General features: G+C 32.5%; 1 protein-coding gene across 1 annotated transcript in view; it reads left to right on the forward strand.

The window, feature by feature from the left end:
• Positions 1 to 24,523, forward strand: part of LOC132742386 (uncharacterized) — a 32,825-nt gene extending 8,302 nt beyond the window's left edge. Inside the window, exons 2-18 of the mRNA XM_060730778.1 lie at positions 455 to 683; positions 1,107 to 1,396; positions 1,660 to 1,806; positions 2,099 to 2,430; positions 2,721 to 3,959; positions 4,614 to 4,848; positions 5,324 to 5,812; positions 12,975 to 13,301; positions 14,065 to 14,299; positions 15,123 to 15,439; positions 16,108 to 16,254; positions 16,865 to 17,196; positions 18,154 to 18,352; positions 19,910 to 20,855; positions 21,317 to 21,425; positions 22,275 to 22,506; positions 23,266 to 24,523. Coding sequence (XP_060586761.1) covers positions 455 to 683; positions 1,107 to 1,396; positions 1,660 to 1,806; positions 2,099 to 2,430; positions 2,721 to 3,959; positions 4,614 to 4,848; positions 5,324 to 5,812; positions 12,975 to 13,301; positions 14,065 to 14,299; positions 15,123 to 15,439; positions 16,108 to 16,254; positions 16,865 to 17,196; positions 18,154 to 18,352; positions 19,910 to 20,855; positions 21,317 to 21,425; positions 22,275 to 22,506; positions 23,266 to 23,739 — 6,279 coding nt within the window. The 3' untranslated portion in view covers positions 23,740 to 24,523. The remainder of the gene's footprint in view (positions 1 to 454; positions 684 to 1,106; positions 1,397 to 1,659; positions 1,807 to 2,098; positions 2,431 to 2,720; positions 3,960 to 4,613; positions 4,849 to 5,323; positions 5,813 to 12,974; positions 13,302 to 14,064; positions 14,300 to 15,122; positions 15,440 to 16,107; positions 16,255 to 16,864; positions 17,197 to 18,153; positions 18,353 to 19,909; positions 20,856 to 21,316; positions 21,426 to 22,274; positions 22,507 to 23,265) is intronic.
• Positions 24,524 to 25,575: the final 1,052 nt, after the last annotated feature.

Genomic DNA, 25,575 nt, shown 5'->3' on the forward strand with positions numbered 1-25,575 from the left:
GAATGTTGAGACTTTAGGCGATATAAATCTGTTAAATGGTTAATTATAACCGTATACTAACATAAAATACATTAAACTCAGATTTCGCGACCGCTTTCTATCTTTTTTCATTTCGGAGATACTTTGTCCGCACTTAAAAAAGAAATGTTCTTTATAAATTATACTGTAGAAGAAAGGAATGGTTCGAACATTTGCTTTTTGGTAACAAAATCACAAAATATCTGTTTAAGATAAATAAGTTATCTAGAGAAGTATTCTCTTGTGCATAAAGAGTGAATGAAACTTTTATTATTTGTTAAAATCTGTTCTTTTCATTTGTTTACATTTTATTTATGTTAAGATATACCGTATAATGTTAAAATAAATATATAATAAAAACTTAAGCAAAACTAATAAAATAAAAAATAACAGTTTTTCACGATTTTCACGTATTTTTAATATTTTATTTATATAGGTACAAGATGCCATGATCAGAACAAGTGAGGAAAATGACAAAAAGCGTCTCCGTCTTATCCAAATGTTCGAGGAACTCGTGCAGATCATTGGCTCAAAAGATGTATCAATGGCAGCTGATTTTGTCACAGATTTATTACAGAAAGAGCAAACTTCAGGTGACATTCTTGCAGACTGCGAGACAAACATTGAACGACTGAAAGAAAAGGAAAGCGTGATACTTGTAGCAGGTATGTGCTTGTTAAAACAAGATTATATAGAAGGCTTAAAATTAAGAAATCCGTGATAATACAGATTTTCTTAGCATTCGCATGATGTAAAAGTGAAAAATATGTTTAAAATTTATTTTCTGGTCTTTGACTTTTCATGAGGTATTAATTATATGTAACTGACCATATAAATGATGTGTGTTTATGAAACATAATATCTGTATAACATTATTATTACTTTTTTATTATTATTTTTGATAAACTTCTTTCTTTGGTTCGAATAAAGTTCACTTTGATTCAGCTTAATAATACATTACATATAGAAACTATAGTTGGTTTCTTACTATTTGTCATGGCGATGACTAAATATGAACTAAACCTCCCAATTTATCTTATTTATCCCGTTCAATAATAACTTACTGTATTTTCTCCCTATATTTTCAGGTGAAACCTCAGCCGGGAAATCAAGCTTTTTGAACCTGCTTCTAGGAAGTGAATTTCTACCTACACACACGTGCAGTTGTACGTCGTCCATAACAACACTAAGATATGGAACGCAGAAAGAAGCTAGAATCATTTACGGAGGCCCGAAATCAAAAGTAGATGTAATTAAAAATCTTGCCAAAGAAGGAATGGAAAGGTTATATGAAATAACATTCATGAAAGGAAAAGAGAGAGAAGAAGGTCATAACGTGAAAGAAGTACAAGTCTATTTGCCACTCGAATTTCTAAAGGTAAAAACAAAGTTTGCCTTGTTAAGAAAAAATCTCTTTTAAAGAAGTTCAATATTTATATCAAAATGATTAAGCAAATTTAAAATGAAATAAACCGACACACATGTAATGACACATTTTTTCTAAACGAAAAAAAAAATCAAATATGTATACATGTATAAAGATATTTTTATTTTATTAATCTATAAAGCTGTTGAATACATTTATTTATATTTTTGAGTTTATGTTCTTCAAACTGTACAGTGTGTACTTGTTTATTGCAGTGTGGAATTGTTCTTGCTGACACACCAGGTATAGGTGAAAATGAATTTCTTGAACAATATTTGATGGACTTCATATCAAACAATCAGATCCTTGGGTTTATTTACATCATCTTTTCAGATTCCGCAGGTGGAGTACAAGAAGACAGAGTAAGTCTACAAAGTTATTACGTCACGTGTAAAATGATTGGATAGTGTCATTATCTAAAGCACGAATGGTTGTCAACATGATTCTTTGATTCAGTTTACTTTCCATCAAAAATAAAACAAGTATTAAACAGTAGATAATACTGTATTGTCCTTTTACAACTTAGTTGATCGATAGTGATTGTGCCTACTTTCTAATAAATATATCATGATATTTTCAAGTTTAATTATGATAAAAGGTACGTTTGTGTTAAGAAAGAAGATATAGTACGTAAATTTACATATTCGTTTACAGCTACTACTTTTGCTGAAAATGATAATTGAGCAACAGAAGAATAACAGCAAAGCTTTGAAATTCAATCCGAAGGCTGCGTTATTTCTGGCAAACAGATTTGATGCGGTACAAGAAGAAGGTCGAGAGAAGGTCAAACGGCATATCCTCGATCAGCTCGGAAAATACTGGCCAGAGTTTGATGAATCTATGACAGTATTCTTTTCGACAAAGACAGCGTTAAGAGATGTTGCCGCGCACCCGGACTACGTAAATGATGACTACAAAACATTGCTTTCGTCTATTAGCAATCTGTTTTCACTAGCCATGGATAGGAGAATCAAGGCTTCTTACAAGTAGGGCTCAAATAAAGTATATGTATTTTGCTCACATCTTTTCAACAAAATATCTTAACATTTGATTAACAAAGTCAACAAGCAATTAAAAAGGAATGCTAACAAAACAACACAATATCTGGGTTTTTTTAAATTCTATCAGATTCTTTCAGCCTGTAAAGATTATACAAACACTTAATTTCATGTAATATCTCATGTCAATGTTGATAAGCTACTTACCGAACTGATACATATTTATCGAGTGAGTTGTACGAAAAAGCAAGTCAATACCATTGTACATCTTATTTCAGGTGGATCGAAACGGTTTTACAGAGGTTAAACCACTTCTTAAAGACAACCGTGACAAGACTAGACATGACACAAAGAGACCATCAAGAACGGGCAGTAAAGCAGCAAATGAGGCTTCAAAACCTAAAAGAACGGTCCAATACAGTTGTAAGTGAACTTCTGGCAGATATAGCAGAACGTAGTGAGCATATTGTTCGAGAAGTGCAAAAATATCTCTCCACCCCTCAGGCAAAATTTCTCCTATGTTCGGTTTGGAAACCAGACGAAATTCCAAAATTAGAAGAAAAAATTACGGACGTTAATCATTGGCTATGGGTAAAACAGCGTGTAGATGATGCTTTCTACGACAGATTATGTAACGCTATTGAAGACTGGGATGACGAAGAGAGCAAAGTTTCATGCATTGAAACTGAAATTGTTGAAAATATTAAATCAAAACTTGGAATTTTGCAAGATGAAATCGCAAAGGTTGAACATGACTTAAGATCGACGCAGTCATCTACTGGTTCAATGGATTTAAAAGCTCGCAGGCTGTCTGTTATTCTTCCTAGAGGGCAAATGATTGAAGAACCCTTGAAGCTCGCTTTGCATATGCAGCATCGGGTTACAAACAACCCTTTTGAGAAAATGAAATATCGAAGAGAAGCAGGTAAGTTTGAAAAAGACACCCAAGCTTGGGCCAGAAAGAGGGCGGAAAAATTGATGTCGAAACTTTTGGCAAACAGACCAAAAGACAAATCAGAAGTTGGCTTGTTGACAAAGCTTGTTGACCAGTTGATGCGACGTCCAAGAGACATTGTAGAGAGATTAGAGCAACGCATTCCATGCATCATTGACACCAATGTGGAACTTCTCAACTCTATTCAGAATTTGATGGTAACACAAAGAAGAGACGCAAATAAGTACGAAGAGATGATGGTCCTTATAGAGAGGCTTAAAGAATCACTGATGAACTATGGTGAAGGTTACATATTTGTCAACGACTTTAAATCAAACGAATTAAAAGTATTACAAGATACTCCTGCTGGACAGAGTCTTGCACAGACATTCCGATTCAGCGAGCTTGTAACAGGAGGCTCCTCAAATAAAGGTCAAGTAGTAACAACTGTTCCACTAGGTCTTTGGACAATTGTTCGTCAAGGCACTCTCCAAAGAGACGGAAAAGCAACACCAGTTTCAATTAAAATGTACATGCCCTCGTCCGGAATAAGCCACACTTTCCAAGAGGTTGCCAAGTTGAGGTAAGCATATATTTTCTATCTTTTCCAAATGATTTATGATATAAGAATCTTACACTGGCTGGTACAGACCGGAATATCTAGCACGCGGGTAACTGTTTACGGCGGTAACGAGGCTCTGTCGAGTTTCCGCCTAACAGTTACCCGAGTGCTAGATATTCTCATCTGTACCGACAGCCATTGTTTGATGTTTTTTTTCTTGCATATTAAATATCAATTATTTTCGGAACAGATATTTTCATTACGTATTTTTTTCTTATTGTAGCGTATGAACTTACAAACTTCATTTATGACGGTAAAATGACGTCATGCTTAGAACGCAATTCATTCATAAAAGGCGCGCGGCAATGACGTCATTTAAAGTATGTGACTTGTCTTACATGGGGGTGTAAGACAGGGTTTTCTAGCACCGGTGTTAACGGGAGATAATCCTGTCTGATATGCAAGAAAATAAATATTCCCCTCTTTCATTTCGCTATACGGCAAACGAGCATTTTCCTATGGGCTATGATAAAAATGTTTTTAATTTAATATCATATCCCATTGACAATGCTGCTCCATCAAAACAACATCCCCTTAAGCCAAAAAAAATTGCTTTTTTAATACGTTTGTGATATCTAAAACTAAATAGCAGTTATGTTATGATTTTTTTTTCAGATGTCTTCTTAACAAGGACGTGTACTTAGCAGAGTTTTTAGGTATTCATCATACCGAGGCTGTCACCCCTGCATATATATTTGATGGACATTTACTGCCATTGAACCGATATGCAGCTGAAGATGCAAATTTCAAAAATTGTCTTCCAAGATTGCTTAGAGAAATAGCAAATGGGATACATTATCTACACTCTAAAGGAATGGTTCACATGGAGTTGAAAAAGTCCACTGTCACGGTAAGTAAAGTTATTGATACTGATAGTTAATCATATATATTGCTTGCTTCAAGTCTGAAAAGGGGTATAGTCTCTCGGAGCAACACGATAAAAGTAAAAGGATGAAATTGCTAGCTCTGTTTATTTAGTTTGTTCACAAGAACAATTAAAGGTCAGTCATCTCTAACGCTCCCTTAAAAGTATGCTTTAACTTATTTACCGTAAACGAACATTTTTAAAACTTCAAATGTTTATCAACTGTATGAAAATGACCGAGAAAATAATATTTCGACTTCCATATATCATTTACCTTCACGGATAATAAATAATAAAATCTTCTGAATTGATTCAATTTAAAAACATAATTAATTTCCGAGTGAATTTACTTAAACTGTGGGAAGATTTGTATTAAATCTAATAGTCACATTCTAAATGTTCTTTTCGGAACATATGTGTCATAAAACAGCAATTTCATGACAATGATTATATGTCACAGGTAACAGAATCTGGTGAGGTTCGCTTGACTGGGGCTTGTGTTCCAAGGCATGCAACACTACCGCTTGAAAAAGAGAACCAGGTGTCTGACTTTGTCTACCTTGCACCCGAAGTTTTGAGAAAAGAGCTCTATATAACATCAGCTGATATATATGGATATGGCTTACTTATGTATGAATTGTTATGTGAGAGGAAAGCCTTTCAAGAACAGCGAAAGTCCACTTTTAAAGATTTTGCGGAACGAGTAAATCCTGAGAAAATGCTTCACCTGCTCACACATATTAGTGCATGTTTAACGGAAGGTACGATAAAATTGATATCACATTGTGTGCAGATATCAGAAGACGATAGACCAAACATGCACGTCGTGATAGAAATGCTGGATAGCCTTAAGGGAGACTTTGGAAAAGAGGTAACTGGACGAAGACCCGGAATGCACACACCGGGGGAAGTTTTCCGAAGGCCGAGAGAATGTGAAAAGAACACACATTAATATTTCTCAAGTAATACATTTAGATATGTAGGTAAATAAGAGTTCATGTATTTCCCATCATCATTGGGATAAGAAGGAAAAATCTTAAATATAGGATAAACACTATCAGACTTTTTAAGTAATTCGTTTTATATTACAAATGCACATAAAAACCAAGTAAATTGCATGCCTTCTGTAAATGTCAACTGACATTGCAATTGTGATTACAAGATAACATCGTAAATTCAAATAACATTACTTTGTTAGATTACACAACATCAAATTGTGAGTGAACATAGCATTGTAGTGAGTTAACACAAAATTGCATTGTGTGTTTTCACATCATAGCATTTTAAGTTTATACAACATTACATTTTGAGTTTACACACCATTATATTGTTAGTTCACTCAACATTACATTGCGAGTTAGGGAGTTTAAACAACATTACATTGCGAGTTAACATTACATTTTGGGTTGTGTTAGTACATTGACATGTTTTCCTCCTACGCATTCTATGTACAATGTATATATCAATATCTATTAGCATAAAACATTTACATTGCCTATCACAATATTTTTATGATTTGTCTTATAAGTGGTGATGTTATTTTATGTAATATGTGCAATCATTTCAGCTCAATCTGACCATAGATTGATATACATGTACATTGTTGAACCACTTCGAGGGAATATAAAAGTTTATAGCATACTTTCATTGGCATGTGTTTTATAAAATCTGTATTTCATATTTTTCATTTCTTTAAACATTTGTTTTATTTAAAGCACTGTACGCATTAGAATTTTACTGTAGAAAGATAAAACAGATGAATGTATGATTTTTGTTTGTTTGTTTGCGTATGTTTGTTTCGTGATTTTTTATATTATAAGCGGGATAAACAAGAAAAATAGATAGATGCGACTAATGAACAGACTTAATTATGTTATGAATTTCTCATTATTTACTCTCTCTGTATCAATGATTTTATCTTTCTGTGTTTCAAATTTGATAAATGTTACTTTGTAGATATTATTTTCAAATCTTCGACATACATGAGTCTTTCTTTTGTGAACACTATTGATTTCAATAAACATTACATTCGTTATACATTAGTTTTTATTCCTTGTGTACGTACCCATTTCTATGACATGAAATACTACTATATTTATTTCATTTACCGAGCTATGTTCCCTACCCTTGAAAAGTTAATGAACATTTTAAGAGAAAAATAATTTATAGAGGACACCAAAATCTTCTGACTTGATTTCGAGACATTAAAATAAAAGCTGACTTTTTCGCCTTATAGCCAGTTATGACATTGTTTAATTCAATACAGTTATCTCCTTTTGGTTCTGTCTACTGTTTCGATACAGTTGTCTCCCTTTGACGGCTTTTATTTCATTATCTAAATTTATTAAAGAATATTTTTATTATCTCTAAATGGAATGTCCGCTTAATAACTCATTTATGGGTTGATTTTGTAATAATTTTGTATAACTGTTTGGCACATTGGGGGTAATGTGTTATGTAAAAGAGAAAGCACTGTTGTACATGTCCGGTAACCTGGGATTTAGGCGTTGATAGTTTTTGCTTATTTAATATTTAAAACATTTGTTTTTGCTTTATTTAAAACATATGCACTATTCCATATTCGTTCGTCGTTTTGACAGTATCAATGTCGATTTGCCAAGCAGAACTATAGAAAATCGACAGACTGGAACCCAGGCTAGTGTCTGGTCAACAATTCTGTTATTGATGGATGGATTTAAAAATGATTATGCATAAATGTGTTGGACATAATGTCAATGTTTTTTCGCGCAAGAATCAGGTCACTACCTCAAAGGTCAAGGTCAGACTTGTAGATCAAAACTTATGATATCTTTTTTCTTAAACAATTTACTAGGATAAATTTGTTAGGCATAATGACTATGTGTCGCAAGCATGAATCAGATATCAAGGTAACACTTGTAGTTTTATATGAACTTCCTGGATGAATTTAAAAATTATTTGGCATAAATGTGTAGGACCTGATGATAATGTGTCGCCCATAGGGGTCAGGTATCAAGTTCAAAGTTCAAGGTCACATATGTATGTCAAATTTGACGAATGTGAATAGATTGTCTTCATTTGAGTATAGCTTTTCATTTATAATAACTATAGATAAATATGCTGCTTATTAAGATGATAAGTAATGAAAAAATAGCAGCTTAAACGTCAAGTTTATACTTGAATGTCAGAAGTAATGATACGACAGTGCATTGATAGCCATGTCTAGTCTAGGTCTTTTTGTCATTCAGTGAAAGATTTTGTAATAACAAATGTAAGTTCTTTTAAACAATATGTGATGAGTTTGTAGCTGAAAGATTCAAGGTCACACTAGGACTTTTAAGGTTAATAATTTTATAAAAGTATATCGATGGTTATGTCAAATCACCAATTCCGTCATCCATGTAAGAGACATTCAAATTCACATTCAAAAACAGATCTACAGTAAAAGTAAGAGTAATACAATGTCAAAATACCACGTCTAGGCATATTTTTGTCAGTTCTTGTTTAGTTGATATGACCTTAGACTTGACATCGCCTTCAAAATATTTTATTTCATTAATGCGAGATTAAAGAATAACGTTAAATGGAGAAAACATTATATGTAAAATGCGTTTAACATTTTACACTGTCAAGGAACTTACCACCGTATGAACACATCCGAGGATGTTTCCGAAGACTGAAATTTTTCCTGTTTAATTGTTGGATGGTGCTAGACGCCTGGGCGGGTACCTCCCACTTTCCATTACCGTCCATTAGCAGGCTCAGTCAAACGGAATCTGCACTTTTTTCAATTTTGCCGTTTTGACGTTTTTTAAGGATTCCCTTTCTTTATACTTCTCAATGTTGTTAACTTTTTATCATTTTTCGGATTTAAAAACATTTCAATTCATTCTGTGTATATGGACATTAAATTGTACTTACCAATAAATGTGTGCCGCTCTGTTGAGTATAATCTAAACGTCACTGATTTCAAAGGGGTAGAAGCGTGATAATGGTTTTACAAAAGTTTCAAGAGGTTCTTGTCCCTTGTTTATAAAGTCAACAAGAACATTAAATTAAATGGTGGAACGATATCATATTACTATAATAGGTATCCTGTAACAAGTATAAACGTTGATGTATAATGGATAATCAAGGGCTAATATCGTTGTAACTTTATCATGATATGTTACTATTAGTATCTTGTCGAGTAAAAGATGCACAGGTATGAGGAAAAGTTGAACATGTTTGAAAAAGGTCAATTATAACAGGTAAAGCTACAATTTCCGAAGAAGGAAGTAGGTTTTTGTGTGTAAATACAGAAAAATTGTAAGATAAATGTAAAGCGGATCAAGAAGTTGAATTTAATGTCCTATCCTGCTTATTGTTAGTTCTAAAGTATCTGATAGGTTATATGGTCAGGTTATATGGCTCGGCAGTATAAACGGTTGTAAGATCATATATTGATAAAACATATATACATATATACATGGTCATATAACCTGTCAACATTTTTAATAACGGATTTATTAAACAATATAATTACTTTATTTGAGGACAAACGGGAATTAATTCTTAAATTGCTAGTAGCTGTGTATAAGATTATATAAACGTCTCAATTATCCAATAAAAAGGGACGTTACAAACGTGCAGTATTATAATAATTGTAATAAAAAACATGATTTCAAATATGAAAATTCATCGTTAATATTATGTACACTTTTTGAAATAAATATGACTTTTTAAATCTCTTTTAATCAATTTAATTTCAAACTTTTGCTTCTTTGTATGTCTGTTTTCACTCCAATTTAAACTAATATTTTGGCCATATTGCGGTGATCGATTCACCTTGACGACTTGCCTGAATAAACCTATACCTCAGCATTTTTTTTCTCGCAAAGCAAAAAGTATTGCACCCGTTTAATCTCCGCAAATTTGTATTTTTTTTTCATACTACATGTAAATGGTTTATGTTAATGATAGGAAGACCAATAACAAGATAATAGGAAGATCGTAATTTTAGCCTGCCAATGACAAACCTTTGTTACGTGAAGATATAACTTAAAATAACTGCATTCATTACATTATATTACGGTTAACTTGTCTCAAATACAAAGAAGGATCGTTTACTGTCATGCAATGATGCATAATTATTCAGTGCAGTCTTTACATTTCAATTGATATTTTTGTCTCGTTTTCAAAGTACACGTGTTTAGAACATATTATGTTTATTTTAAATCTTTTCTGTCTTTTAAAGACACTTGATTATAAATGAAGTCAGATGATCGTAATTGACTGTTAATAGCTTTCACACTTAAGCGGCCACCTCCTATAAAGAAATAAAAAGAAATCATTACATTTAAAAGCCTGTTTCACAATGGTTATATAAGAAATATAAACGTGTTCAAGGTCTAAGGTCCAAACCGATTTTCTTTCGCATGACATGCTTTCAAGTTAGTTTATGTAAAATTCTTAAATATTATTTAAGCCGTGTCACGACAAAACCAACACAATGGGTTTGCGACCAGCATGGATCCAGACCAGGATCCATGCTGTTCGCTATCGGTTTCTCTACTTGTTATAGAGTGTGTAAGCGAACAGCATGGATCCTGATCAGACTGCGCGGATGCGCAGGCTGGTCTGGATCCATGCTGGTAGCAAACGCATTATGATGGTTTTGTCATGATTAGGCTCATTTATTTGTTAATGAATCATCTCCTGTTGGAGGATGTTATGGATGTAATGATAAAGATGCATACAATATAGAAAATACCGTGTCGGACAAATATTATTCAAAATGTAAAACAAATCTATATAAAGTGTTATCCTCACAACAAAATTACACGGAAATATCAGACTCGGTTTGATTTAGTCTGTACATGAAGAATGATGAAAAAGTGCAACATCTCTCATGCACCCTAGCACCGGCTTGGGTGGAACTCAATTTCCAATACTTTTGAAAAAAAATTGAATCAATGACCTCGAAAGACCAGAAAAGTATAATAACAGTGAAGTGAAGAACTCTCATTTCGAAATATCAAAATACGTTCCAAGCATAAAAAGTGATATATGTAATAGTACACTTTCCTTGTAAAGGAAATAAGTAATGTATCCCGCGCTTATTATTTCTCACTTGTATAACCTTAAAAACTGCGAAACTAATATAACACGTATAGTATGAATTGCTTAATTTTCTTTGTTGCTTAATTTACTTCTTTTGACGATTTAGGAAACGCAATATGTTTATCGCCTAACTTAAATTCACGGCATAATTGCATACTGGAATTTAGTTTTAATAGGGTAAGGGACTGGCTTTTATGGTATTTTGAAATACAATATGAACGCGCAAAGTTGTAAAGGATTAGAGATTATATCCATTTTAAAGTATTTTACCTGTGTCGGTTTTTGAAATTAGTCAACCGTGAAAAGCAATTTTAAATTACGGCTGAAAGGTAAGAATTTCATTTTTTTCGCGATTTACATGTAAACAACAACAAAAACAGCAGCAGCAGCAGCAGCAGCAGCAGCAAAGAAGTGGAAATACATTTCAGTATTGCTTGTAATTGAAATCTTGGACGCCTGATGTGTTATATGTAAATTTATAATATGTATGACTTTATGATGTTTCAACCGTGAAAAGTAATTATGTATGTCGTAATAGTCCTTTAAAGTGCGAATTTAAAACTGAGCATATGTTTAAGAAGTACTTGAAAACTTTATAGAATGATACAATATATGTAATTTGATGATGTGTGCGAAATTTTCACTTCAGTGTTGTTATATATTTTCTGGTCCTCCTGGATAATTGATTCAAGAATGTTAGCACGGTATACCGATTGTGCCGGTGCTGGGGTGTGAAAAAATTATCTCTCAAGTACAGACTTAATCAGACCAAGTCTGAAAAGTTTCATTTGATTTTGTTGTTATCTTTGCTTCTGAGGGATCACCACTTTTTCCAGATATCTTATAATTTGTTTCAGCGGCCTGTTTAGTAATTTTGCAATAAAAAACATTTTATAAACTAAATTGAAAATTGTTGACCCTAGACATAATAATACAAAATTTATATGAACCACAAAACACCTATACTCGTAGTTAATAGGATATACGACATTTATACTACGCACAAAACATGAATGCGGCGTACAGATATATCGATCCGGAAGTTTAAATATAATGGTAAAGTATTCTTTAGTGAACTGCAAATACAAAAAAAAAAGATCCTTCAATACTTAAATTACAATAGCTTGCTATGAAATGATTACGGCGAGATTATAATTCATATAACGAAGGACTATTGTTTAAGTATTGAGTTTTTGATGGCTTTGGATATAAAAATAGTTATGCCAACGCCAATTTAATTTTTCAAATGTTTCGTGTGAAGTTGTTGTAGTACATTTAACTGGATATTATACGTACAATCTGCTGTATTTTCAAGTTATTGTGATATTGAACAATTTAATTTTCTACGTAAATTGATCATACTCTTGCAAGTTTCATTATAACTTTGTTATCGCAGGACAGTTATGTAACCTGATATAATGACTCCACAACAGGAACTTATAAAAAGGTAAGTTTAATCTTGATCTTTAAAACATTAAATAACTAAACTCATTTTGAAATAGTAAAATGCTGGTTTATTAGTTTCCATATGTCATGCACTGCCTAAACTGTTTTTGAAATGGTAAATCGATAACCGAAAAGTCCATTATACAAATCATCAAAAATTTACAGGCATTCATGCGTGGATTAACAATTTGAATTTAAAATAAATAATCAGAGAAATGGTCGTAAATTCTTATGTTATTCTAATGCAACGCAATCTTTAAGTACGTTCTAATGGATTGTTATTTTTTTCACGTTTAGATTATTAAGTAGTCCTTTCATACCATCTATTTAAATGTTGTTTTTTTTTCCGAGAATTTGACAATTTTCTAATCTCTCTATATTTGAGTGGTTGTTTTCTGAAACCTTCATCGATTTCGTCTTACACATTTACTCGTTATTTCAGCCATTCTATGATTTATGTCTTTAAAAATGATTACCCTATAAAACTTAGATGAATCACTACTTGCAAATTTACATATTTTATGATGCATCCTAATATATATAAATACTTTGCTGATCATTCTCTTGGTACAGGATTAGCCTAGTTTAGATGGAACAAATGTGCTAAGTTAACAAACACCGGCAGAAATACGGAAAAAATGAATGAAGAAGAAATTGGTGGTAAAAAGATAGCTTTTTTCACCGATATTAATGAAGATGAAGATGAACAGACACAAGCTGAAGAAGTCGAAGCAGAAAATGTTCAAACTTTAACGCTGGAGGCTATAAATGATTTGAAAGATGCACTGGAAGCTATGGAATTGGCTGAAGATTATGGTATCGATATTGATGAACTTGAGTCGGTTGATGAAATACAAACACGACTTAAATGTCACCTGAAGCTTACAAATGAAGGCAATCTTAAAGAAAAGGTAATGCATAATTATGATGTTACAGACTTTATCCTCTAAGAAAATTTTATAATCCTAGTACACATATTTAGTTTAATATGACTGTATCTTACAAATGCAAAGGTAATAATTGCCTGGTACGAGTTTGTTACAAGGTAGTAAAAGTTTACGTTTACAACTGGATTTAGAACACTTTTGAAACAAGTATTTACTATCAATTTATTGTAACAACAATGATAGGTTTTTCTTATTATGATAACAGTTGTTGCCGTGTTCCTTAGCCTTGTTCCATGTCACATAAACTTTGTCTACGATTAACTTATGAAGAATGAAGAAGTAAGTATTTATGAATAAAATAGTCAAATTCATGATTCGGTTACACCCGCTGATATATTCATACAACAGTTTTAATGAAACCTGCGAAAAGTGTTCACGTGTTGATGAAATACATGAGCAATCTAACAAAGATGAAGTGTTTAATATACATTTAAGCACAGAGATCTTTTCACTTCTTCAAGCTTAAACAATTTACTGAATTTTATTTTATTTACGATACAAGATTGGACAGAACACACTTTTTAATTTATAGAATAATTGTAAATACTTTGGCAGAAAGTTGTTTGGACAGTTATTATTGTTATTATTATAGTAAGTTGAATAACATGTGTGGTTTGCGTATCATTTATCTATAATCATGTCATCAGTTGAAAGCGTTGCCGACTCACGAAAAAAAGGTTCAATGTCAGAAGTTAATTTTGTAGTTGAAACATTTATGCTTTCACAGATGGATGTTCAGATAAAAGAACTCGGGAAAAGAGATGCCCTTAAAAAGGAGAACTTATCTCGTATTATTAAAGATGTTAAGAACATATTTACACAAAGTGCAACTCGAACTACAAAACGCCAAGAGCTGGTGGAAGATTTACTAAACAAGGATGGAACAACCGATGATATAAGATTCGATTGTGATCTCCGCCTAACAAGTCTTAAAGAAAAAGAATGCGTTTTACTTGTTTCAGGTTTGGATTGATACTATTATATTTTGAAAAATAAAATATAAATCGTGAAAAGGAAAAAACCGCATCGGTTCATATATTTGGGTTTGAATGTCATGATAATTCTGGTCTTTCTTCAAACTACATATTGGAGAACGCTGTAAGAATCACGACATGGACTTTGAATTACTTCTAGTCAGTAAGCTGTATAGTTCACTTACAGAAGTTTGGTCGTTCCTCTCTTCGCTTGTTGACTTATACACCGTAAAACAAACAAACAAACAAACAAAAGTAAATCTGAATATGTTTTTTCATATACGAGTACACATTACATATCTAAAAGTGTGTTTGGTCTTATATGTGCGTGTTTATTGGTCCGAACATGCTGAAATTAATTTTACAAGCTTAAAGTTTAGCTACATGTTATGACATATCTATGTAATACGCGGCCAATCTGTGATCAGTCAGGGCTAGAATATGCGATATAAGAACTATTATCACTGATACACTGCATTTTGAAGCAATGCCTTTCTATTCAGCATCAAATTCCTTGGCCATTTGTATTACATTTGTATTTGTTATGAAACTCAAAACTTCGTATTATGTTTCTCCATTGTATTTTGAAAACTTCAGCATAATCAGGTCAATATAAATGCACATATGATACTTATTATATACAAACAAACATATTTAATTTAATTAAATGTATTCCAATCACTACAGGTAAACAGCTTGATTCTGCGTTAGTACAATTATATACATTTAAGCCTTAACGTCGTAACAAACCTGTCTATTAGTCGTATCTTCATCTGCCATACTTACTGTTCATATCTTTGTGCATTTACAGGTGAATCGTCGGCGGGAAAATCTAGTCTTCTGAACTTATTACTCGGTGAAGAAATCCTACCTTCACACATGCTTCCTTGTACGTCTTGTATAACAGTCATTAGATACAAGCCTTATAAATGCGCCAATGTAGTATACAAAAATGGAAAGATAGAATCCATTCCGAATCTAGATAAAGAAGGACTACAACAACTCCAACAGAGAGCATATTTTTCACATGCAACAAAAGGCAAAGACGAAGAAGATGTATATAAAGCAAGGAAAGAAGATCACGAAGTTGCTGAAATTCAAGTTTATCTACCCATTACATTGCTTTATGTGAGTAATAAATGAAACACAGCCACTGCGTAGTGAATCTGTAGTGCTGTTATTTGTCGACTTTTTCTTTGTCAAATTTATCCTTTCGTATGTCATAATTTATCTACACCTATAACTTGCTTAAACGAGTTATTTGCTTAAAATGACTCAAACTGATGTATTTTGACTTGACAGGACTGGACTTTATCTACATTTTATGTTCGTCTGGACTTATAACTTGTGTGCATGATTTACAACATTTGCAGACTTCGTCTTTCCAGAATCGCCATTTTTATTACGCAAAATGACCCAAACATGCAAAGCTTTTAAAATGAAATCCGACTAAAATCGCACATGAAATAAAGTTTTAATTCAATTCCGAGTAAACTTAATTTTTGATCGTGTGCAAATTTTTCTTCTGTTTTGAGTGAACATGAATTAAATAATGTGTGTTTTAACATGTATGGGTACTTACATACAGAAATGCATTTGCTTAGAGGTGGGCCGGGTGTTATAGTGGCCAGGCATTAAACATGCGAATTGTGATTCAAAACAACATATTATTGACATGGAATTGTTTCGATACATTTGAAATCACACTTGAAAAAATGGTTTTGTTATTAATCAGAATGATATCTACAGAATGTGTTTAATTTACAAACATCTGAAGTAATTTTTACACATTTCAGTCCGGTCTTGTGTTAGTTGATACCCCAGGAATTGGAGAAAATGAATTTCTAGAGAACTATTTGATGGAATATATAAGATCTCATCAGATACTTGGCTTTGTATACATCATAATGACTGACAATGCTCTAGGGATAGCGGAGGATAGGGTGAGTTTATACAAGCGATATACTATATTTATTTTCCTTATATACTTACTTTTATTTTTTACGCATAGCGGATACATGCTAGTTAAGTGTTCATAACATTAATGGAATAAAGCTCTCTTCAACAAGGTGATTTAAAAACGTCATTCTGAAGTCTCGCAAGCAGCTGTGTGATTAGGAAGCGATACGATACGAATATTTTGCGATTACATTTTGCAAATTGAAATAGATAAAGATAAAATTCTAAGACGTGCTGCATTTGCGTCTATGAGATATCTGAACATGAAATGAAAATGAAAACATTATAGTGGTTGAAAATACAAATGCTTATGCTTTATAATATACTTATTAATGTTGGCATATTAATCAAGTTAATCGGAGATGGCATATGTTTTTGTGTTTTTAAAACTTTCTAAAATATACATGAGCCTTTAATATAAGCGGTTCTCATTGGCAGGCATATATTTCTTTACATCACATGTAATGTGAAAATAGTCAATATACGCTTCAATATGTATCCTATGGAAAATGATTTTGCAATGTAACATGTAAATTTTGTATTTAATTCAAAGAAGAAAACGACAACTGGTGAACTATATTTTCTATTGCACAGATTGTCAATTTAATGAGCCTTATAATCAAGAGTCAAAGGAACAGCAATGACGTTGTGAAGTTTAATCCAAAGGCGGCATTGTTCGTCTGTAACAGATGGGACATGGTGCCACAAGAGTCAAAGAAAGCCGTGCGCGAAAATGCATTGAAACAGCTTGAGAAGGCATGGCCAGAATTTGATTCATCTAACGCAGTTTTCTTTTCAACATTCAACGCTAAGAGAGAGATTAGCGTTAATGAAGGATATATTACTGATGAATATGTCGCATTGATGTATGGATTGATGAAACTCGTTGAAATTTCATTGGACAAACGCATAAAAGCTTCCTACAGGTACTGTAATGCAAAGTTTTGATATTGTAATATCCTTCAATATTTGTGTATCAAACTACACACTGTGCAAAATATATCAATTGGTTAAGAACGGAAAAATAAATAAAAACACTTCCACTTTGGCTTAAAGATAATTCGTTGTCAGTAACAGTTCTTATAAAACGCCGAGTAGCCATTTTGGCTGTGTTTAAAGTTTGTTTTGACAACAAAACTTTGCCTTTGCTATTCTTTTGTTTATGAGCTGCAAACTAAAAGCCATCTTGCTCCATTTAGATGGTTTTTGTCTAATAACTTTCTAAGCCATTTTCAAAGACGTCTTTAAAGTACACGCTCTTCATCAACGTCACAACCTTCATTGTCATTTCTTTATGTTTAATGCCAGTAGCGGCTGCCATTGTATAAAGTCTCAACTTTCATGTCAAAGAAAGGTTAATCTGTAACGAGGTTTGTGTGTGTGAGTGTGTGTGTAAATAGTGAAAATGTAAGAAAAGCATTAATTTATGTACACGTGGTTGCCAATAAGTCCACAAAATAAAGCACATATGATATATTTTCAAAACAGTAGTCGACTAAAATAAGCTAAAATGAGTTTGCCTAAATTCTCATCATTTCAGGTAAACATGTTCATATGTGATATATTGACCGAATGTTTTGAATGAGATATTTCAAAAGTGGATGCTGGTTTGGTTGTACTCTTTTGCCGTTATGTAAAACAAATATTGTATTTCATTAACAACTTAAATTGAAATTCAACATTCTTCATTTTTTTCCAAAAGACAAATGACTCGATTTTAAGCTTTCACTCGTGTCCGATTTATTTCTTAAATTGAATATATTTGTAAGGCGAAAGAAAGAGATAATTTTCTTCCATACTGATCGTTTTCTGAAGATATGTCTTACACGTATGCTTTTAAGTTTTGCATTTATTTACAACCTTGAAATATCTTTGAACGTAAGGTGGATAGGGACTGTTCTTCAAAGAAGTGTGCACTACATGAAGACAATGGTTCACACTCTTGAGATGAGTGACAAGGAAAGACAGAAACAGACCCAGCAAGTGTCGGCGAAGTTGAAAATACTTAGCGAAAAGGCAGACTCTGTTATAATGTCACTCTACAACGAAATGGAGGTGGCTGTGGAAGACATTAGTCATCAGGTAGATTTCTTTGATAATTAGTTTCTGTTTTTTAAGCAAACTAAATTTACACTAGACGAATTTGCATACCGAAAGATATATTTTTGTATAATTTCAAAGAACATTTGTCTATATGACATATGACTATAAAAATAATGAAATACATAAATTGACATCGTGATTTTTTCATTTTCAAGTTGAACTGAATTGGCTGTAAATTTTAAAGATTTCTGTAATGGTTGTTGACCGATTGATGAAATTTGAATTTGTAAACATAAGATAAGATAAAATTCTGCCATGCATATAAAAAAGGCCGACTCACTATTTTTAAAATTTTAACGTAACATGTAAATTCCAATGACAATTTATAGAAATTTCCTTTGGTCACTTAAGTTATTAATCGTTTATGCAAAGTAAATTATAAAATTTAAATGGATCGTGTCAAAATGCAAACTTATTTTGACTTCACCTGTTTACTAACTGTATACACTTGGACCTAAAATTTAAACAGTGTCAATTAAACCGAACTATTTAGCCCTGTTTATCGGCATTAAGAGTTCCCTCGTTTTAATATTTCAATGTCAAGCCTTACGCTATTTGTGTTGAATGTTGGCGTTAAATGTGTCAACGATCAATCATCGTTCGGTATCACTTACATGTTGTATTCTTGAAACAATATACTCTCTTGGCTCCGAAAAATTCCATTATTCATTTATAAAATTCTGATCCTTTATAATCACCCTCATGCTAAGATGTCTGGTTTTATTTTTGACATGCGATAGGTGTCTGTAATAATCAAACTTTACAACATCCGATTGTGTAAGAACTTCAATCTAGGTTAAACAATTGTTTCTTGTTTAGGACAAATTTGCTCATAAATGTTTAGATAATTTATCATTATTTTTTTAATGAGAAAAAGTGTCTCACTGATGGTTCTATAATGAATACCGTATGGAAATATCTGCGAATAGTTTTTATTTCTAAATTTGACAATGTTAAAAAACAAATGTTGAATTGTGCCGAAGCTGCTGTCAAATTATGTGGACGGTTGCATGTATTAACCACTGCTGTAGGCAACACTCATCTTTGAGTGTGATCCTGATACACAACTTTCAGGATTCTGGGAAAAGGAGAAGCATACGTGTTAGAAGAAATTGTTCAGTAAAATCAAGTGAAATAATAGAGATGGCAACATCTCATGTTATTAATACTAGCAGGGGTTCTCTTCTTAACTAATGGTATTTGAATTAATGTTCTCTAAGGATGGACACTAAACAACACTAAGTACTGTATTCTTGAGCATTAACAACTTACAAAAGCTTCTAATGATTTTGTGTTTAGAATACCATTATGTAAATATCCGAAAAGTATTATTATGCTCGGACTATAGAACGGTGATACATTTCCTTAAGAGTTTGTCACAGAATGTTTTGATTTACATTTGATCTGTGCACTATAACTTACCTTAATTAAGCTGAAAATGACACTTATAAAAAGAAAAAAAACTTTACAATGACATTTACGACGGAACTTTCAAGACTTGTGAATTTATAACATTTTATATATATATATTTTTAGATAAGGAATTATTTAAAAACCACACAAGCCAAAACAAAGCTGACAACAAAATGGGGAGAAAAGGAAGGAGAGCTGCCTGATTTGACCTATGCTTCAGGGACATGGTCTTGGATAAAACGGCACATTGATTCCGCTTTTGATGATCGTCTTACGGACCTGCTCGAAGAATGGGACGAACAAGCACAAATAATTCCAACCCTTGAGAAAAAACTATTTCGGGAAGCTAAACTTAACCTGTGCGAACTAGAAAGCGATCTTGCTGAGGTTGAACACGATGTACAACAAAGTGAAGATACTAGATCTCTTTCTAGATCAACAAGTATGGCACTTCTTTCTAATTTATGTCGATCTATTGAGGATTTTGAAGAAGAGGATCTACTGGATAGCGAGGTACCAAAGAAAATAACGCATAGGCTGAAATCGTTCATGACAAAAGCTATAAGAAAAAAGCATGATGAAACCAAACTGAGAGATTATAAACATAATCCTGGTAGAGTTGCTCAAATTCGATCTGAAAAACTCCATGAGTCAATGATAAAAGACAAAGATGAACGCCTGGAATCTTTTGTAAAGGACTTCCTTCAAAGACCATATAATTACATTAAGAGGTTAGAATCCAAAATTCCAGGACTTATCAGTTCAAACATGACTCTTCTTGAAAGGTTCGAAAAGGAAATTTTGGCCGAACAAAAATGTAGAACTCAATATGAAGAAATGTTGGTAAGAATAGAAAAGATTCGAAGAGAGCTGATAGATTATGGAGAGGATAATTTCTTTGTTAGTGATTTTGAAGAAAAAGATGTCAAAATGCACGTCCAAGTTCCTCAGGATAAGCCAAGAAACAAAATGCTGTTAAAAAGACCTTCTATGGCAGACTTGATGAAAAGTGCATCTGTAAAGCGAAATACGGTTGATTCAGATTTGCCGCATGGATTGTGGCACTTAGGTAAACTATTCCGTTTTATTTAAAAGTAATAATTAACAATAGAATAACATTTAAAAGTTTTTCTGAGTCTTCGATCAATTGTTGTTTTTAAGTTCCTTGTCGGTTACAAACTATTTATCACTTTGGTGATTTTTTTTTGTGCTCTACCTTGTGCCCTGTCCTGTTTTTGTTGGGGTCCGCCTGGACTCCTTGCCGCTGGTTCTTGTTGCTGGGTCATGTGGGGTTGCGTCCATTGAGCGCCGCCTTTCTTTGTTGATATTTTTTATCATATTTTTTTAATTAACACTTAAAACTCTTATATTAACTTAAGTTAAAGCAGATCAAACCTTTAAAAGATATTTCTAAATCTTCGATAATTTCTGTGTTGTTACACTAAGACATAATAAAATGAGATTGATACAATAACATGTCATAAGAAGAAATGAGTGTAAATACATGCTTTGCAATTTAACATGTTTCAGTTCATTCGGGAGAAATAACCAAAGGCAGTGAAAGGCAGCACGTGGCTGTTAAAATGTATTCAACCCACACGAATGTAGAGAATATTCCAAATGAAATAGCAAAATTGAGGTATATCAGCTTTAATGTCATTTTGATATCTTGATTTAATTTTATATATTTAAAATATTTTAAACTATATTACTCTGTCTTTGGTAATTATTAATGAGTGGTAAAGTTATCATTTATATGCAGTTTTAATGTGACATTTTAATTGTGTGCAAAAGCAAATACAACATGTGAATATTTTCAGTATTTGCTAATGGGCATTCGGTAAAGAAACCTTAAGCTCTTCTTTTTGTATAATTTTTCTATGATTCATCTGACGATGATACAAAGAAATATGAAAATATAGATCAACAGAGACACAGTGATCAAAGTGTATACCGCTTTAAATATCAACTAACACTTTTCTATAAACTCATAAGCATTAACATAAACTATTAACAACTATTCATAGTTTTTAACCCATGGAGATGAGTTCCAATACATTGAGAAATCGCTCTAGTGTTAGGCAAATCCTCATCTGAAATGATATCAGGGAAAGGTAAAAAATGGGTTAACCTTTGTTCAAGTAACAATAGACACTGTACGAGAGAGGCAAAATAGAGAGGAATAGAATCACTTAAAAGTCCTAAAACGCCAACTTTAAAATTGTTGCAAGCTTGGTTTGATTAACGTTCATACTAGAAAATGCAAGAAACTTTCAAGCAGTTTTAACATTTAACGAGAAATAAAACCGTTAATGTTGTACTTAATGTAATTATATCTTACCTTGCTGACTGATTTATTTTATTGATAATTCCGTAACACTTGTAAACATGCCGATTGTAAACAATAAGCACAGCATCTTATTTTGTGATAAGTCCAGCGTTATTTCATTTTCTATTTTATTCTATAACTCAAATTTAAATGTTTCAGATGTCTCATGCACATTGATGTGTGCATTGCAGAGTTTCTGGGGGTGTTCCATCAAAAAGACACACCTACACCGGCACTACTATTCGCGGGAAAGTTATCGTCCCTTTCTACATACATGAAAATGTCGTCGGAAGTGAATACGACAAAAACTCTACAAGAGGTTCTTGCCGGTCTACAGTATCTTCATTCCAAAGGATTGGTCCATATGGATTTGACCAAGGACACTGTAACGGTAATTGTCTTTTAAAAGTATATGTATATTTTATATTATAACAATAACACCAAATGACAATCTGGTAAAAGTATTGTTATAGATGTTGATAAAATATGATAAGCATGTATTTAAAGAAATAATAATAACGGAACTAATTTTTATATTGCCTGAAATATCTGTATTCTGCCAGTGAAAATGAGAGTATATATTTCAGCCAAATTAATGACAAATCAATGTGCAGAAACAAATAAAACGGTCCAAAAATGATGGGGAGTAATAGGTCAACGAACGTAATATAGTTGTTTAAAGGAACTAAAGGAACTCCACTGAAGTCCAAACCCTAAAAAATATCTTCTTAAACAGATCAACTTTGACACTTTAACACAAAAACACAAAAAAATATATACGAAAGTAAGAAATGAAATTAATTGAAAATCATATTTAAGTGTAATTCTCAGCCCAATTTGAGTGATAAGCGTTGCAACGTTTTCAATTTTAGGTCATTTCTTCACAATCTAATTAAATAGTCTGAAAAATAAGTTTAAATAACGGTGAAAGCTAAATTAAATGATCTTAAATTTGCAAATAAGTTATTGATCTAGACCTACATCAAATAAAACATTAATATTGAGAAATTATTTCCAGTTCCGAAATGTCAAAAAAACCTCAGTGGAGTCCCTTTAAGCAAACGAACCCTACACAAATCAGTAAATTACTAGTTTGAACAAATTAAACTGTTTCATAGGTTGAAATATATAATGTTTGGAAAAATTTCAGGTATCTGAAAAAGGGGACGTAAAGATGACTGGTGGTTGCTTGCCAAGAAAACCAGAACTTCCAATGGAGAACTGTGAAAAAGTTACTCCTGGATGGGAATATCTTGCACCTGAAGTTCTACGCGGTCAAACGTATGTTGCATGTGCAGACATGTACTCATTTGCCCTTCTTACCCTGGAAGTAGCGAATAGTCGATTCGAACTTTTTTCTGATGTACCAAAACAGTCTATTAAACAGTTTTTGGAGAATTCTGCAACAACACATCTGGAACCAACCGTCAAAAATTTAAAAATGGCTCCGTTAGTGATCGAGAAATTATTGCTTTGTCTAGAAGTGGACATGGCAAAAAGACCGGATGCATCGAAACTGGGAGCAGAGTTCAAAGGAAAATCAATGAAACCAATTCAGTCCAAAAGAAGTACAGCTACACCGAAACATATATTTTCGAGACGTTTCTCAGCAAAGAAGAAATGAGTATTCATACTAGTTTAATGAACATTATAGAAGATATTGTTACAATTTCATGAAGTTTAAGAAATAGCAAACATTGCTGTGTTATCTTTAAGGTGGAGATAGTTAATTTACAATGCCAGCAAGACATTTACACATAAATCGACATTGAAGAAACATAAAAAAAATCCTTATTTCTATGTAATTATTATATTATTATCTTTTTTATTCAGGGTGTGAAATATCTGGTACAGAAATCAACATATCGCCGACATCAAAACAATATATTTATGAAAATAACATACACCAGTTTTCAAAGCACCAAATAAACTAGTAAAATAATTCTAATACTTTAAGAACTGGCTGGATATTTGAACATATTTTATCATAATATAGATTCATTTTTGCCTTGTATTTTCCTTTTGTTCTCACACTGGTTTCATTTGTAACTACAGTCAAAGCAGACAAGGCTACACATATTGCCTAAGAGATATCAATAGTTTTGAGCTAAAAATGATAGTTTTCTCAAGGAGCGTCATGACGAATAAAACAAATTATACTCTGACAGAAGTTATAAAAAAGCAGGAGACATGCAATTGCATCGTGTCCCGTTTTATTTTAAATATTAATAACATATCTTTTTCAGCGGGTTTTGTTTTACCAATTCGAATGATACCTTGATAATAATACTCAGATCGCACTCAAATGGTGATTCATGGAAGTGCTATTTGATATCGGCCAAAACCATAAAAAACATTTTTGTTTATCGTTTTTACGTTTATTATGATTTATTTAAGTATCAAAGTTAGTACTGCTTTGAGTTTTTTATAACCTCTATTATTGAAGAGATTTATACTTTAAGTGATTGAAAAACAGGCAGATAACAGAATAACGTGATATATTTTACATTTCCCCATCAAAAAGATAGGGATATCATGTGCATTATTACAGCATAAAAACGAGTCCTTACACGTCATATGACGTCAGGAAAATTACTTCTACGCTCAATCAAATCAACACATATTTTAATTATGATATGTTAGCATGTTAGAGTGGAAATATATATTAATTGTTCGTGCAAATGATTTGTAATTAATCACTATCATTTTACAAAAATACACTCAAAATTGATATCTGTTTCAAAAATAGACAAATGCGGTTGTGAAATGTCTTAGGTAAGTTGCTGTAAAGACAAATCTAGGATGATGAAATTTCGAAACCTCGGTGATGAAAAATCGAAAGTAAGATGGTAACAACTCGTAATTACCATAATGAAAGGTTTTGAGTACGATGATGAAAAGCCGTATCAAAGTAACCACAATGGGGAAAAGTCAAAATATGATAACGAAAAGTCGAAAGACGATGGTGAAAATACGAAACATCGTGACTTTTCATCATTGTATTTTTCACCATTGTGATTTCATTATTTCGACTTTTCACTATCGCAATTTCGTGATTTCGTTGTTTCGTGTTTGTCACGATAGCCCTAACGGGACACTGTAGATATAGGACCCAAAGTGTGTGTGTTAAAATTGTCGTAAAATTATAAAGGTTACTGTGAAATTGAACGAAAATGTATGTGTAGGTCTGTATGAGTGCGTGCACGCGAGAGTGTGTATTTGTATGTATGTGTCATGTACATCAATTATCTTAACGATCATTGTAATATAAAGCAACAGTATAAGTGATATGTTAAAGAGCACACAATTCACATACTCTAGAGCTCGTATGTTATGTAAACGAGCCGCGTTGATGGACCTCCCCACAACCGGACACACCACCAGACATACCCACTCACACATACAGAATCATCTTTAATGGAAAAATATATTGTTATATTTTATCCAAAATATAACATGA

This window comes from Ruditapes philippinarum, unplaced genomic scaffold, assembly GCF_026571515.1.
Source record: "Ruditapes philippinarum isolate M1 unplaced genomic scaffold, ASM2657151v2 ctg1363_1_1_1_1, whole genome shotgun sequence".
In the NCBI taxonomy this organism is placed as follows: Eukaryota; Metazoa; Mollusca; class Bivalvia; order Venerida; family Veneridae; genus Ruditapes; species Ruditapes philippinarum.